Source organism: Vanacampus margaritifer, chromosome 17, assembly GCF_051991255.1.
Source record: "Vanacampus margaritifer isolate UIUO_Vmar chromosome 17, RoL_Vmar_1.0, whole genome shotgun sequence".
Taxonomy (NCBI): Eukaryota; Metazoa; Chordata; class Actinopteri; order Syngnathiformes; family Syngnathidae; genus Vanacampus; species Vanacampus margaritifer.
The window spans coordinates 3,474,378-3,492,455 of record NC_135448.1 but is presented as its reverse complement, the minus strand read 5'-3'; the positions used below and the strand labels follow the sequence as shown (position 1 = coordinate 3,492,455).

The 18,078-nt window shown below is 38.0% G+C and overlaps 1 protein-coding gene across 1 annotated transcript in view; it reads right to left on the bottom strand.

Moving 5' to 3' along the window:
- Positions 1-15,273, bottom strand: part of asns (asparagine synthetase) — a 51,582-nt gene extending 36,309 nt beyond the window's left edge. Inside the window, exons 1-2 of the mRNA XM_077549231.1 lie at positions 15,189-15,273; positions 869-1,124 (exon numbers count right to left, since the gene is read on the bottom strand). Of these exons, the coding sequence (XP_077405357.1) occupies positions 869-1,117 (249 nt within the window). The 5' untranslated portion in view covers positions 1,118-1,124; positions 15,189-15,273. The remainder of the gene's footprint in view (positions 1-868; positions 1,125-15,188) is intronic.
- Between the last annotated feature and the right edge of the window lie 2,805 nt (positions 15,274-18,078).

Sequence of the window (18,078 nt, the reverse complement as noted above, 5' to 3'; positions counted from 1 at the left end):
GTTTATTTTGGAAATTTTAGGTATCATAAATACGAATGTATCAGCACTTGGTATTGGTATCGCGAGTACTGAAGATTTGAATATCGGTATAAAAAGAAGTGGTATCGAACATCCATCAATAATACTAATACTGCTAATAATAATTATTATTATTATAATTATAATTATAAATATAATAACAATTATCATTAAAGTAATAATTATTATTATTATTACTATAATGATAATGTATTACATTTATATGGCACTTTCTCATATATATATATATATATATAAATAAATTATTCACAAACTTCAAACTACGTATGTAGCCACAGATGCCCTGCAGAGGGCTGACAGAGGTGTGGCTGTCAGTGTGCGCCTACCAAACATTTTCACACCTGCCATACACCAGTGTGAACGGCACTGGAGACAATGCGTGTGTTATGTTGTGTTTCTGTTAAGCGCTTTATGACAGGCTGTTTGAAAGAGCTATATAAATGAAGATGACTTGACTTGACGTGTCTTGCCCAAGGTCACAACGACACATGCCTTGGAGAGAGTGGGAATCGAACAGCAGCCTTCGGTTACTGGACGACCCTCTTTACCTAGTGAGCCACGGTCACTACAAAAATGTTAATCGTTGTTTTCCAAAGTAAAAGCAGTTTGCAAATGTCTTATTTGGAATTAACACAAAGATAATTAGTCTGCTTACAGAAAAACAAGGTACCTGAACAATCAATTATCAAAATAATTATTGATTACTTCAGTAATCAAATAGTTGTCAAGTAATAGATTTATCGTTGCACTTCTACTACAGTTTATGTGAAATTCATCCCTGTGTGGTACAAACATAACAACAAAGAGCAAACATTTTGGATATTCTTACTGTGAGATGGTTGTAGATCTCGCCATTGTAGCACAGCCACAAAAAAGGCAACTTCTTGACATGCAACGGTTGCATGCCATGCAGCTTATCCAAAATAGCCAGACGGTGGAAGCCAAAGCAGCAGTTGGTGTATCCGTTGATATTCTCAAAGCGGAAGGAGTCTGGGCCTCTGTGTGAGATCCTCATTGCATTGGTGCATTGAGCTGACAGGCACTCATCACTGCCAAACACAGCCCAAATACCGCACATCTTCAATCTGTTGTAAGAAACATATATGTATTTTTTTATGTGAGAAAAGGGCCAAATACCAGGAAAATTACAGTACTGTTTAAGATGTTTTTTTTCTTCCAATTTGACTTCCAAAGGATTAAAATATGTTTATACTGTAACAAATTTTTGGGTGCGGAATCTAATACTGATCTCAGTTTATACATCAGGTTTTTGAGCTATAGAATCCCCCTTTTCTTAAAATATATATTAAATGGATGTGTATATATGTAAATAAATCACTAAGATGGAATAGTTTTTCACTCTGACAAAAAACATGTTTTTTTTGCACTTCTACCCTCCTTTGGCAATGTAGCCGCATAGTTGCTCAAGTCAGTGTCTTCTTGTGCCGGTCCCAAGCCCGGATAAATACAGAGGTTTGTGTCAGGAAGGGCATCCGACGTAAAACTTTGGCCAAATCAAACATGGGAATAAAATATATGACTTCCATACCGAATCCGTCGAGGCCCGGGTTAACAACGACCGCTGTCAGTGCTGTTGACCTACAGGGTGCCGGTGGAAACTGGACTACTGTTGGTCGAAGAAGGAAAGGAGGAAAGTGTGTTCTTAGGAAGAAAGAGAAGAAGAACACCAAGAGGCTAGGACTGAGAGTGGGAACTTTGAATGTTGGAACGATGACAGGAAAAGGTAGAGAGCTGGTTGACAGGATGCAGAGGAGGAAGGTGGACATACTATGTGTTCAGGAGACTAGGTGGAAAGGGAGCAAAGCTAGAAGTTTAGGAGCAGGGTACAAGTTGTTCCATCATAGTGTAGATAGGAAGAGAAATGGAGTAGGAGTTATCGTGAAGGAGGAGTTTGTTAAGAACGTCCTGGAGGTAAAAAGAGTGTCAGAGTGATGAGCCTGAATCTAGGAATCGAAGGTGTGATGATCAATGTTCTGAGCTGGAGGAGAAGGAACTTTTGGTTGGATCTTGATGAAATGATGCTGAGCATCTCTAGAAGTGGGAGAGTTGTCATTGGTGCAGACTTCAATGGACACGTTGTTGCAGGAAACAGGGGATGAGGAGGTGATGGGCAAGTTTGGTATCCAGGAGAGGAACGCAGAAGGACAGATGGTGGTTGACTTTGCAAGAAGAATGTGCTGTTGTGAATACTTTCTTCCAGAAGAGGCAGGAACATAGGTTGACCTACAAGAATGGAGGTAGGAGTACACAGGTAACTACATCTTGTGTATACAGCGTAATCTGAAGAAGATCAGCGACTGCAAAGTAGTGGTAGGTGAGAGTGTAACCAAACAGCATAAGGATGGTAGTGTGTAGGATAACTTTGGTGATGAGGAAGACAAAGATGGCAAAGGCAAAACAGATGACGAAATGGTGGAAGCTGAAAAAGGAAGAATGTTGTATGACTTTCAGGAAGGAGTTGAGACAGGCTCTGGATGGTCAGGAGGGGCTTTCAGATGACTGGACAACTACAGCAAATGTGATCAGGAAGACAGATAGGACAGTACTTGGTGTGTCATCTGGAAGGAAGGGGGATAAGGAGACTTGGTGGTGGAATGAGGAGGTGCAAAAGTGGATCCAGAAAAAGAGGTTAGCTAAGAAGAAGTGGGACACTGAGATGATTGAAGAAAGTCGACAAGAGTACAGGGATAAAGTAGCGCAGGGTGAAAGTAGAAGTGGCAAAGGCCAAACAAGGGGCTTACAATGACTTGTATGCTCGGTTGGACAGCTAGGAGGAAGAGACTGATCTATACAGGTTGGCAAGGCAAAGAGACAGAGATGGGAAGGACGTCCAACAGGTTAGGGTAATAAAGGATAGGGATGGAAGTGTGTTGACAGATGCCAGTAAAGTGATGGGAAGATGAAAAGAGTACTTTGAAGAGTTGATGAATGAGGAAAATGAGAGAGAACGAAGCGTAGAAGAGGGGACTGTTGTGGACCAGGAAGTAGCAAAGATTAGTAAGGATGAAGTGAGAAGGGCATTGAAGAGGATGAAGAGTGGAAAGGCACTTGGTCCTGATGATATACCTATGGAGGTATGGAAGTGTCTAGGAGAGGTAGCAGTAGAATTTCTGACTGGGTTGTTCAACAGAATCTTAGATAGTGAGAAGATGCCTAAGGAATGGAGGAAAAGTGTGCTAGTGCCCATTTTTATGAACAAGGGAGACGTGCAGAGTTGTGGCAACTAGAGAGGAATAAAGCTGATGAGCTACACAATGAAGCTATGGGGAAAAGTAGTTGAAGATAGACTGAGGGCGGAGGTGAACATTTGTGAGCAGCAGTATGGTTTAGTGCCAAAAAAAGATTACCACTGATGCAATATTTGCTTTGAGGATGTTGATAGAGAAGTACAGAGAAGGTCAGAAGGAGCTGCATTGTGTCTTTGTAGATCTGGAGAAAGCTTATGACAGGGTGCCCAGGGAGGAACTGTGGTTTGTATGAGGAAGTCTGGAGTAGCGGAGAAGTATGTTCAAGTGGTGCAGGACATGTATGAGGACTGTAAGACAGTGGTAAGGTGTGCTGTAGGTGTGACGGAGGAGCTCAAAGTGGAGGTGGGACTACATCAAGGATCAGCTCTGAGCCCCTTCTTGTTTGCAATGGTAATGGACAGGATGGCAGATAAGGTTAGACAAGAATCTCCATGGACTATGATGTTTGCAGATGACATTGTGCTCTGTACTGAGAGCAGGGAACAGGTGGAGAGGAAGCTAGAGGCGTGGATGTTTGCCCTGGAAAGGAGGGGAATGAAGGTTAGCCATAGCAAGACGGAGTATCTGTGTGTGAATGGGAGTGACCCAAGTGGAAGAGTGAGGTTACAGGGAGAAGAGACCAAGAAGGTGAAGGAGTTTAAGTATTTAGGGTCAACAGTCCAAAGCAATGGAGAGTGTGGAAAAGAAGTGAAGAAGCGTGTGCAGGTAGGCTTAAACGGGTGGAGACAGCCTACGCAGCCTCAGGGGATGAATTTGACGCCAAATGCAAAAAGCTAATATCGCATTTGGCTCAGGCGCTCTGGATCATTCTCCAAATACAATAATCAAGGAAACAGGTGTTTTTCTGACAAATGCTACTTTAGACCTATAGGAGCGTCGTAAATGACTACCCTGAGCGTGACACGCAGATGAGCTTCTAATGAGTGAGTATAGCTACAAATTATTTTTGTTATGAAGTGCAGTTAGTGGGATTCAAATCTATGGCAAATTACTTTATTGTTTTTTTGGTGCCATAGTGAGCCTTATAAACATGTTCAAATAGATTTAAAAGTTGTAAAACAAATATAATGTATTGGAAGATTTTTGTGGTATTTTTAATGTTCAATATAGATGTCACAATATTAAAATTGGGGGGCCTGCAAAAGACCTTGGTGACAAGTCACACTTCTCTCCAATGGCTGTGTGCGTACGTGCGTGGGTGCGCGGGCAGAATGAGAAGCACTCTGATTGGGCTCTGTGGTGTAGGGGAGGGGGAGAGACGGAGCGGGGGTGGGGGTTTGTGTGCGACTGACTCGGAAAAAAAAGAAGCAGCCTGCAGTGTGAGAGGAGCGCTGGAGCACGGACACAGATAATAAAGAATTATGTCCGGGTTATATTCGTATCTGGAAACATTTCATTATTTGTACCGGATACTCGTGTTGTACGGATATCCGGCTCATCCCTACTATATACAGTGGTTGTTCATGTTGATCATTGGATCCTGAGTGAACATGTGTATCGGTAATCATATTACTTGATGATTGAACGACCAGTTACCTTTTGTACTTTTGATGACCCGAGACAGAAGTTTAGACAGAAAAACATTATGGTCGTGTGATAACAAAAGTAATGTCAGTACAAAATGCTGGGACGTGGAAACCACCGCTGGATTTGAAGACACTGAAAAATGCTGACATGTGCCCAATCCGAACCGACCACGGATCAATGATGATCCGTTGCACCACTAGGAGCGACTGATCAATGTTTAGATCAGACCTCATCAGTCTTTGCTTTAATGCTTATTGTTGAAGGTCTCCAGATATATCTGTAATAAAATGCATAGATTTTTGTGTTGCAACTTTGAAACATCTCTGACTGGTCTGCTTCCAACAAAACGAATTTGGCTGAATTGGGCCCAAACCCAACAGAGAAAATGGGAAAAGGCTTGATCCTCTCTGAGCATTTGCTTATAATAATAATAATGCATTGGATTTATATAGCGCTTTTCTAGACACTCAAAGAAGCTTTACAGAGGAATGGATACATTATTGATGCACTCACACATTTCCACTGTGGTAGCGGTAAGCTACTTAAGTAGCCACAGCTGCCCTGGGGCAGGCTGACGGAAGGCCCCTCCGACCACCACCAAACATTCGGACCTTCCATACACCAGTGTGAGTAGCACTGGATGCAATGTGTGTGAAGTGCCTTGCCCAAGGACAAAACAACATGAGTTGGGGAGAGCGGGGATCGAACAGCCAACCTTCTGGTTATTGAGCAACTGTCTCTACACCCTGAGCCACGGCCACCACACACTTAGTCCCAAGTACCTCCAGTAGCGTCTGGTCTACTGGCCTAAGACACCAGGCAGGTGCATAGGGGTGGAGGAGTCAAGATAGGTAAGGTGGGGCGGGACCAATTATAGATTTCTAAGCAAATAAAATAATCTTAAAATGAAATCTTAAGTGTCCAGGAAGCCAGTGAAGGGAGGCCGGAATTGAAGTTATATGCTCCCTTTACAAGTTAGTAGGCGAGCAGCAGCATTTTGGACCAAATGGAGCTGCTTGAGGGAAGGCTGGCTGACTCGCAAAATGCATTAGAGTCATCCAGCCGAGATGTAAGGAAGGAATGGACAAACACCAAGGTAACTGATTTAGAGGGGAGAAACAGGAGGAATATCGTTCATCTTATTGGTCTACTTGAGGGAATTGAGGCTCACAGCCACCAAGTTCTTCTCATTGCTCCCCATCGCATCCAGAATTGGACCGATGACTGCAATGCATTTTTTTGTGCGACAAAGAAAAAACGGCTTTATTTTAATGTTACAAGAGCACTGTAATCTTCAAATTTAAAATTTGCCTTCATTTAAAAAAATGAACAGAATTAAAATAAATAAAGAAATACTCTTTATTTTCCAAAGTCACAGAAAGACACAGCAGAACAATCAAAGTGCCAAATGCAGCTCTGGCTGGCTTGCAGACTCCTGTGCGAAAGCATTTTGCAGTCAGTGGTTAACGTCACCCAAGCCATACTGTACCGGTTGGACATGCTTGCAAGCCCAACTGACCAGCTACTACAAAGGCTGGATTTACATGTCATGTGTTTTTGTAGAACTTCTTTGTTTTACGATGGTGACAGTTTGATCAGGGAACTGGATACTCCCATTGATGCTTCCTCACTGGAAAATAAAACAACCTATAAGAATTTACCCAATAAATACAGGATAACAATTTGCAGCCACTTTAATTGGTAAATATAAACTATACAGTGTGGTTAAACATCACATCAATTCAGTAATTATGAAATACTTAAATATGTTGGGTAGCGTTTACCTAACATTTCTGATTACATTCTACAACCAATTACTAATATTATTTGTGGGAATGGTGAAGCATTCCCACGCTATTGTGATTTTTATTCTACACACTTTTTTGCCGAGTAACAACTCACAGATGATACTTCCGATTTACACCCTTCAAGTTTCGACTTGCTTAAAAAATTCACGCCTCCTGGGGGATATATTGTCTGATTCAACATTACTTACAGTATTTGCATTTAATGTTAAATATCAACTTTTTCAGACATTGAAATTTGTCAGCATCAGATGACACTTTTCAAAATTAATACGCTATTAGCTATGGCTTTGAACACGTCAAGTTAGGTCAGTGCTTAGAGCAATTGCCTGCCACCACGGAGAATCTTGGTTCAAACCTCGCTTGGATCACATTTTAGTACATTTGATGGTTAAATACCAACTGACTATCAGATTAAGAAATGGATCATAATTTCTCTGAAATGATTAAATCCCATTTAAGACAGATTGCAGTTTTTTTTTTATTCATTTGTCATTTAACTACAATTAAAAATTTGTAATTTTCACATAATTTATCTTTCAATTTACCTCAAAAGCACACGCATTCAAATCTTAGCATTCGGCTAATAGCATTCAGCTAATAGAATTCAGCTTTTCAGAATTTCCACGAAATTTCTGCAGAAATTGCACTTTGTCTAGTTGAGTAAAATATACTCACAATTTCTTAGTACACTACTACTCAAAATTACTATGTTGGATGAAACGTTAACGACAACAAAAATTATCACATTGATAAAGGAGAATGAAAATATTTCATCATAAATTAGTTCAGAGAGTCTTCATGAGTGAGAAACCCTACGTACTTAATGCACGCAAGTACGTGCATAAATTCAAATATGTACTAAGTTACTTAGTTCATAAGTACATATACTAAAATACGTACTGAAGTATTTCACGTATGTATGTATTTTAAAACACTTGCGTACATCACGTAACACAGTCACCCCTCAGACCTTCTGTCATTGGAAGTAGCTCTCTTCCTTTCATTGCTAAGTGTCGTACATGGCTGAGTCATTGTTTGTGAGACCAATTACTCTAATGGTATCATAAAATAAAATGTCAAACATATTAAAAAATACAAGCAGGAACAAATCTAAGTAAAAAGCAGTGTTCATAATTGTGAATAAGTAAAAGTTAATGTACTTTTTAGACATGGTTTGTGCCATCAATTGCAGTGTACAAAATGGAGATCACTCTGATTAGCTAGAAAATGCAAATCATTCCTCCTCTGGGCGGAAGACTTCCACTTGCCGTTGAGGTCATGCTACGGCATGCGTATATTGCGGTGCAGACCGGTGGCAGTGGGTATAATTTTACTACACTTCACTATAAGTTTTGTTCAGTTTTTATCAGTAACACTTTTTTTTATTGTTACATAATAGATAGTGTAAGTTAAATTTACCCTGTATTGGATAAGTCCTTTGCTGTCTAAAATCAATCAAGTAAATTTTAGATGATTTTTGTGGATTATGTTTACCTCTCTCCAAAATCGTTTTTTCCAGTGACACATATCCAATATGGCTGTGTTTACAGTGATGTAAAACAACCCAGGTTCCTAGACACCCAAATTGCACATATCTCCACAAGTTCCAACTTTCTACAGACAATGACAACACAGAATAAAGCATTAGTAAATGTAATATTTCAATAAATAAATGTATTTGTGAACATTATCCCTTCCTTACAATATATAAAGATTGACACCCATTTAATGTATAAGTAATTGTTTACGCTTTTGCTGTACTGTATGTAGTTTAAAATTTACAGTGACTTAAAAAACTACAAATAATTAATGAGCAGATTAGGGTTTGTGTCAGTGTTTGTTGTCTCAAACTAAATATACCAGTTATTTTGATCTTGGACCTTGTATATGCCTGCCTCAAGAACCATGTAGTTTTATTGCTGATGTTTTGATTTTTTTTCATTGTAGCTTCCCAAAGGTTGATGCTATAACATTAAAAGTGGTACCAAACGAAAGATAATAAAATGTTCTTGCATATGGTAGTAAACACATGAACAACTATGCAAACTTTAACAAATTTTAATGCACAAACATTTGGGACTCTGCAAAAAAAATCTACTTTGTAGCATGATAGCCCTGTTCTGACACATTTATTGTGTGAAAAACTGTCAGATAGGATGTCATTAATTAATTCACATTGTTCAGTTCACATGCCAACATGACCAAATCTGCAAAGGAGAAGCTCACAGTCAAGCTGTCAGAAACAGAGAAACCTGAGAGTTACAGGAAAAGCAAGCCAGTGTTTCCTGTCATCAACGCAGCCACAGTTCTGATAGACCTGGTAGCACCAGAGTCTCACTTTCTGTTTGATGCGAAACTGAGTGAAATGTGACTGGCTCACTACTTTTTTTTTTTTTCACTGAGAGAGCTCAGTATTGTTCATTCGGTAATCTTACCGATTCGACATGTCATCATCATTGCTCTCTCTCTCTTTTTTGTATATGCTTGAGTGTATGCGTGTGTGTGTGCATTTGTGCGCGTGTGTGCATTTGTGCGTGCGTGTGAGTGTGTGCTCATTAATTCACCTAACAATCGCATACCGTTCACCTAAACCGAATACTTCAGAATCCAGCTAGAGTCGTAAACTTGTCAGGAGACCGGTGGAAGGATCAAAGAAAAGAAAGAAAAGTGAAATCCAGCACCGACCAGACATCACCTACTACCCATCGGGTTACCAACCAGAATTTTTCACCAACCTCAGAAACATCTAAATTCCAACAAATTAGGGAGACCTCAAGAGACCAAAGAAAATACTGAGGAAAGGAAGGAAGGATAGATGAAGCAGAGTGAGATCCATAGAGAGCCTCCACAGGCCAGAGGAAGAAGCAGATTGTATTTGAAATTCGGTAGATGCTGGTGTGGTGGATTTGGCATGCATGAAAACCTCCACCAAAGAGGGGAGCCGTTGACCCCGGCCAGGACAGAGCAAGCACAACACCCCAGGCCGCGGCAGCGCCAAGGCACAACCCCCAGGCCCTGCAGGGGCCACCGGCTGGAGAGGGAACCCAGGAACACCCCCCTCCAACAGGCACCCCACCAGCCCACAGTCCCCGCTCCTCCCACGCCCCCCCCACCCACACCCGCCACCCACCACAACCCAGGCCCCCAAACCCCCAGACACCCCCCCACCCAAGAAAAGTGGTATCATGCTACAAAGTTGATTTTTTTGCAGTGTCCCAAATGTTTGTGCGTTAAAATTAGTTAAAGGTGCAATGTGCCGTTAAAATTTTTTATATTTAAGCTTTTTCTATATCATGCATGCTCCACCAATGTCCAGATGCGTACGAAGAACCTGACTGTTTTTAATCTGACTGCACCTATCAGCTTTTATCTTTGGGGAGGGGTGGAGAGTGAAGTCATGCACGTCCCTGTGGAGTCCCGAACATAGCATTAGCCTATGGTGTTAGCTAGCATACGACACTGCGTGCATGAGCACTTTTAACTTTCTACAGTTGGGATGGAAATTATTACCACAAACAAGAAGAAAACAGCTTCGAGTACAGCTCAAACTCCAACTCAGACTCTTAAGAAAACAGAAAAACGAAGATCAGTGGTGATAATCAAAATTAAATAAATGAATATACAGACGCTCCCCTACTTACGAACATTCGAGTTACGTACAACGGTACATACGAACATGTCTGCGCGTACAGTATGTCGAAAAATGTTTGGAAAGAGATGCTGTAAGTTGCATTTTGTATTGCGCGTAGTGCTTCTTTCCGCCGCTAATACCGACGCTTGACGCTGTGAAAGCTCATTGGAGGCTGAGCAACGTGTCGAGGAGGAGGAGGAAGAAATGCCTGTCCCCATGAAGGAGGTAATAACTTTTGAAGCCGATTCCAGCGACGACGAAGAATCTCTCATGATATAAAATCCTCCTCTTCCTCCTCCTCCATCATCTCCTTAAGCATCGAGTACATCTTCCAAAAGTAAGTTAAACTTAATTTTATTTATCTTATTACGTACATGTACATACTGTGTGTGTCTCTCGCTCTTTCTCTCTAACATACGTAGTACAGTACAGTACTGTACGTATTCTCGCCATTTTATTAAAAGTTTTTTTCAGTACAAACCAATGCAGGTTACTTGTACAAGCCTTAAACATACTTATATAAACCTTCAATATACTTATATAGGCTTTAAACATAAATTATAATACAAAATATAGCACTGAAGCAACTTACGAACAAATTCACCTTACGAACGATCGTCCGGAACGTAACTCGTTCGTAAGGTGGGGAGCGTCTGTATCATGAAATAATTAAATGTCAATTATCAATTAAATAAACCAATAATTAAATAAATGTGTCATTAAAGAAATTACATATATATATATATATATATATATATATATATATATAGTATATATATATTTATGTATTTATTTATTTCATGTTCCTGTATTGCAGCGTTTCATGAATTTATTTTATCTATCAAACTCGCCCGTCAAAGTTAGTGGGCGGGGCTGATTCACTCAAATTTTGTCTAATCGACTGCTTCGGCCTGTAGAGGTAACATGACGGCTAAGGTGACGAACTTTTTTGCTGATATAGGGTGATCGTTTGTTATTAATTGTTATTATATAATCGTTATTGTGCAAAACCAACATAGAAATAAAAGCGATATTTCTACTATTTCGCTAAAGTACAGTTTTGACTTTTAGGGGTGTTTCCATTGAAGAGTGAATTGCTTCTGAGGCGTAGTTCTCGTAATGTCCCGCCTCGACTCTCGCAAGTTCTTATAGGCGGTTATATCACGCTAACGGCTCCTCATGAACGTCACGAGAATAAATAGAATGCATGTATGGAGCCACGGCAGTCTTGGCTCAATAAGACTTGTTCTCCCCTCAGGAAGCAATTCCGACACAAAAGCGAGTGGCCCTGTACTTCCAACTTCCTTTTCTTCCATTTCAACACATCTCAAAAAGCACCTCATGAGAGCGTAAATCTGAGTCTAATGGTAACGCACCCATCGAGGTCAATAGTGCCACCCAGCCTATTGAATTATGTTTACTAGCTACTCACTCCGCATCAATTCATTATTCTGAAATTGATTTGCCTTGACTTTGTTAGCAGGGTGACCAATCAGGTGTTAGGACCTGTCCACCAAACTTTGATAGGTGAGTTTGACAGATAAAATAAATTCATGCAACACAGTGACCATGAAATAATTAATTAAATTGAGAAATAATTTTATATATATATATATATATATATATATATATATATATATATATATATATATATATATATATATATATATATATATAATCATAGGTAATTTCATTAATTAATGACATATTTAATAACACGTTGATTTATTTAATTCCATATTTAATTAATAAATGAAACATTTAATTAATTAATTACACATTTATTTAGTTATTTACTGATGAATTCATTTATTTAATGTTGGCACTTTTGGTCCTCCATAACAATATACCTTGTAATGCAAAGGTAAAACATGTTTATCATGCTAACAGACTTATTTTTACATAGTCCGTTCTATATTGAAACATTCTGATGATGTTATGTTACTATGTTTATTAGCATGGAACAAATGACTATCGTAGTGGCAAGCTATGGAGTAATTTCATAAATATGACTCCGGCTCCAGAGTGAAAAACTCCAAGCACAAAGACGAATTATTAAACAGTCAAATGCACTTAATAGTTTTGAAAAAGGTACATTTTAAAACTAAGCTGTGTGTTTGTGCAGTTGGAGTGGACGCTAACTATCTGGCTCGTTAATGTGATTTGAAACCCGCAATTCGACACCTCTGTTACAATCTTTGTTAGAGTGTACGTTTATTAGTAGAATGTATGAACATTTATCTACTTGTTACAACATTTACCTACTAACCTCGCAAAAAATTATCGCTGCAAGTCCATGAATACTTGATTCCTGCTATCAATCGACGTATTTTGTCTTCATTAGTAGGTATGCGATAAAAAGCAACATTTGGTTTACTCCTTTGTCTGTCTGTACAACCGACCGCACAGCAAGATATTACGATTTTATAAGATAATTTTTTAGATAAAGGACTTTACACTGTACGAGATTCAATGGCTACAATACAGGCAAGTGGCTCTTCTGCCGTCCAGCGTCCTGTAGGGGTCGTTCCCATGAGGGCTGTGACGTCTCGTGCAAAAAGTCAAGACATCGCCAATAATCAAGACCTGCAATGGAGAACGCTTAGAGCTGCTCTGGGTATGAAAAATGACCCACAATTGGCTTGAAATGTAAGCACTATTTAAAAATCTACCAGAAAATAACTAAAACAACTAGACACGCAGTATGCTAAAGGTAGCATTGCTAACAATTCAAGCCCCGTCATGTATTAGGGCTTATTTTATTTGTGCAAGCGTCCGTTGTGATTTAATAATTTCTCACCTGGTGAAACAAAAGCCACTGCCCAAATCTTTCTTGATGTTTTCCATTCCATGCAATATGCCACACTGAACAATAACTTGTTCCAGAGTGAAAACAGTCGTGAATAATTTACAACATTGCATAATCAAATACAATTTGTGTTGAAAACGTCTGACAATTATTAGAAGGTAAACTGTGTAAAAATAAGGTGCTAATCAAATTGCATATGAAAATGTACTTCCACTGTTACAACCTTTGCATACATGTAACCTGCATTGTTAACTGTGCACATGACATACATCGCTAAATGGAACTTAGCTAAGGGGGCACCTGATGCCAAAATGGGCAATTCAACAGACAATATCATTGTGGATAACAGCAGCCCTGACAGGAGCCACAGAGATGACGGGGAGTCCACTGATGAAAAAGCTGTTCACCTGTGGTCCTACTTGGGTATTAATAAAAGTTCACCGGTCATTTTATAATGTTGGTTCGTGTTTACAGTTCCAAATAAATAAAGACATTTGGCAGTCCTTTTGTGCTAGTGCTTCTTTGTATATTTCCTATAGGTATTTTTTAAGTAATATTGAATTGGGAGTGAGTAATTTTAGATTTTAAATTTACATTTTTCATACATTTAAAAAAATAATAATTAAAGTAACCTTTACTTTAGTAAATTTAAAATTGAGTACTTTTATACATTCACTTGAGTAGATTTTTCCACAAATACTTTTGGCACATGTATCTAGTTTTATTTAAGTTAAAAAAATAATAATAATTTGGAGTACTTCATCCACCACACTCCAAAAACAAAATTGTTGAAACAATGTTGAAATTGTTGATCAATTTAATATTAAACTTAATATATTGACTTAAATTAAGCTAATCCAAAGTGAACGTTAATGTAATGAACTCATAAATAATTAAACTTCATATATTCACTTTGGATCAACTTAATTCAATCATGTGTTACCAAATGAAACAATTTTATTAAATTGGTCAACAATTCAATTTGTAATCTTAAATTGGTTCAACAATTCTAGTTTTAGAGTGCACCGGTTATTTGACACCAATCTCATCCCACCATAGCCTTTCTTGCCAAAAATGTAGAATTAAGCAGGTATGTTTTAGAAAATTCAACTATTTTAATAACAGTTTCACTAAAATTTGATTTTTTAAATTTAATTTACTAAAAATATCTGTCATGTTTTTGGGGGGGCGGAGGGAAATTTTATGTATCAAAAATAGTGGTATTGGTGCTTGGTATCGTATCAGTGACTACTCAAGAGTTGAGTACTTGGTCTGAAAAAAAGTGGTATCAAACATCCCTAAAATAAGTAATATCCCTAAATGTAAAAATATAAAATGAAAACAAATAATAACCATGCCTTTGTTACAACTCTTACAACTAACATTTACCACAATTTTTTTTAAGTTAATCTGAATAAATCCCCTTTAAACGGGTGTTTAAACGTGAAATATGGGGAACAAAACACTTAAAAAGAATAATATTCAGACCCACTATAGCAGTTTTACTTTCATCAGTCATCTAAGCTTTAAATGACACACTTGTGCTAACAAGATGCTGTGCCACAGGTTATTGTATCACAGGTAAAATAAGTTGTAGCCACACATACTTTATTCACCGGCTGATTAAATAACTGGTTATACTGGTTATGGAGTATTTATTTTGAGAATAAATTACATGTATTAAATGTTCCACGTACCTACTGTAACGTGCTCCCCCTAGTAAAGACGCGATAAGTTAAGAACCAGAATAAAAAAATAAAAATAACAGATCTAAGAAATGTGAAACAAACTATGAAGTATGAATAAATTATTTCATTCTTTTGAGAGTTCGTCGTGGTGCGGCAGAATGGCTTAATTACATTTACAAGTTCATGCATTCTAACGCCACAGAGCGCTGACCTCTGTCAAAACTAAATATGCTACTATGGATCACCAACTTGCACTTTAACAGCTTTCAGTTTGTAAACATGACAACAAACACGTGCATACATCTATCCGGTTTCATAAAACGGCTAGTTTAAGAATGGTTTGTAATTATGAAAGTGAACATTTTTAAACGCATGCATATGAAGATTAGTTGCAGCTGTATTTAAGTATTTATTTACCTTGTTCTTTCAAAGATTCCCAGGAAACGTAGAACTTGTGTGTGTTGGGTTGATGGTGCCGTGCTACTACTGTGATCAAACCAGCATGCGCTTCTTCTTCTTTTCATTCCTTTTTTTTTACATCTCACTGGGCGTTACATAATACGCTCCGAAGCCTAATTTCAAAATAAAATCTAACAATAACGTGCCCATAGTGAGTTAGTAATGTTACAGATTTAAAGTGATCGGATCTATATCAAGAAAACGATGTAAATACTGCACTGAAAATTGTCATGGATAGATTTGTGAAGGTGATAAATCAGCATGCTCCACTCAAAAAGAGGTCTGCTAGGGAAATGTCATGCATCATGGATTGATGATGAGTTGAGGTCATTGATGCATCAAAGGGACAGAGCTAAGGCTGTGGCACTAAAATCAGGGTGCCACTCAAGACCGAATTTTCTATCGCAAGCTAAGGAATAAAGTCACCAAGTTAAATCATATAAAAAAAAGAAATGCTATTTTAAACAAAAAATCCACAACTCTGTAAACGATAGCAAAAAACTATGGAAAACATTGAATGAAATGATGTGTAGGAAATCTAACAAACATCAACTCTTTATTGAATGTGCTAGTCAGGTTTTTACCAAACCAAGGGAAATTGCCAATTATTTTAACAACTTTTTACAATTACAATTTTACCAATGATGTTATTAGTGACAGAACTTGTTCTTTTTCATTTAATACAGTTAACCAAGATGCTGTGGGGAAAATGTTGTGCTCCTTTTCAAATGATACATCCCCTGGTATTGATAACTTAGATGCAAAGGTTTTTTTTTTTTTGTGGCTGCTGGTTTGTTTTCCGGACCAATATGTGATATTTTTAATAGAAGCATACTAAGTGGAATCTGTCCGGAGCAAAGGGAAGTGTCTAAAAATATACCCCTTCCAAAAGACAGTAAAGGTTGCAACTGTAGACCAATTAGTCCTTCCTGTGCTTAGTAAAATGCTGGAAAAAAATTATGTGGAATCAAATATTTAACTTCTTTAGTGAAAATTGATTATTTACAAATGCACAGCACTCATATAGACTGGGGAACTCTACCAGGACAGCATTAGTGCACACGACTGACAAATGGTTAAAAGCTATGGATAGAAAAGAAGTTACTGGAGTTGTACTCATAGCTAAACTAAAATGTTATGGTTTTTCTCCTTCATTTCTAGCTTGGATTAAGAGTTATCTGCAGAACACAGAGAGTATTTTTTAATGGCAATTATTCTACAAGTGGAAAAATGTCTTGTGGAGTCCCTCAGGGAAGTTGTTTAGGATCAATTTTTACAAATGATTTACCCTGCGCTGTTAATAATGCTGAGTTAATAATGTATGCTTAATTCAACATTGTTCTGTACGTCGCCATCCTCAATTGTACTGAAAGAGAAACTTCAGGCTGAGTTGAATAATGTTATCAAATGGGTGAGAATGAACTGGCTGGTATTAAATACTGCTAAAACGAAATCTATTGTAGTTGGTCACTGTACTCAATTTGCATGTTGACGGGATACAAGTAGAACAGGTGTCCAAGGTCAAATTGCTGGGTGTATGGGGCTGGATAGGGGCTCTCGAGGACCGAATTTGAGCACTCCTGTACTACACTGTATGGGCAATGATTTTGAACGGAAAAAATTGTGTCCAATTCCTCTACTGACTCCCACCAAGTTATGGGCTATATTGTTGCAGAAAGGCACATTTTGAGAGTAGTTGTTGATTACTCCAAAACAAACTGATAAAACTGAAAATGCAAGCTAATTTTACTATACTGATTAAAAAAAAAAAACGAAAGAAAAAGGAACAGTTTTTGAGTAAAAAATGGTCTATCCTTCGCTGGACTGTTCCTTTAACACTTTGTATAGAGTCTCTCTGATTACTTTTATTGTGTTATTTATTTGATTGTTTGTGATTAATGAAGATCAAATCAAGCATTTGCAATTCTCTCAAAGAAATGATAAACTGCCTTTTTGATGTACACAACTGACACGATGTGGGGGAGAGGGGGACAAGACACATACGAAGAAGAAACATTCTGCTGGCATTTTGGCAAAAGTATTTTAATCCAAAACTTAATTAATGTGCACAAATAAGTAAAAACTGTATTGGCCATTAGTGTATGAGGAATTTTATGGGGCCCCCTAGTAACTTGAGGCTCTATGGAACTGCCTAGTTTTGCCTAATGGTAAGTCCGCCCCTGATTGCGGTGTGTCTGTGCATTCTGCTCTGTAAGTAAGTAGTAAGCACTATATTTATATAGCGCTTTTCACAGACAGAAGTCATAAAGTGCTTCACAAAAAGAGGACAACCTCATACAAGCAATATAAAATACAGTGCCACAAAACAAAAACACACATACATATATATATATATATATATATATATATATATATATATATATATATATATATATATATATATATATATATATACAGCCACACGTGTAAAATATATGTATATACAACACAAATATAAGAGCAGTGGGGCAAAAAAATAACAACAGTATAAGATACAGTAAGGTTGAGTAAAATACAATAAAAGTCTATTAGTTCTAAAAAAAAACGAATAAAAAAGAAAGTTTGGAAAAAATTTTTTTAAGTCTCCTCACAATCCAGGGAACAGAGAGAGAGAGAGAGAGAGAGGGAGTTCATTCCAGAGACGTGGAGCTACTGCTTTTAAAAAAAACTCTGTCCCCTCACATCCGAGGGACCATGAGCAGGTTTTGGTTTGCAGAAGGTTCTGTGCAGATGTGTATGACTGGATTAGGCCAGTAATATAACATGGAGCCTGTCCATGCAGAGCTCTGAAAGTCAAAACCAGAATTTTAAAATGTATTCTAAAAGCAACAATTAGCCAATACAGTAA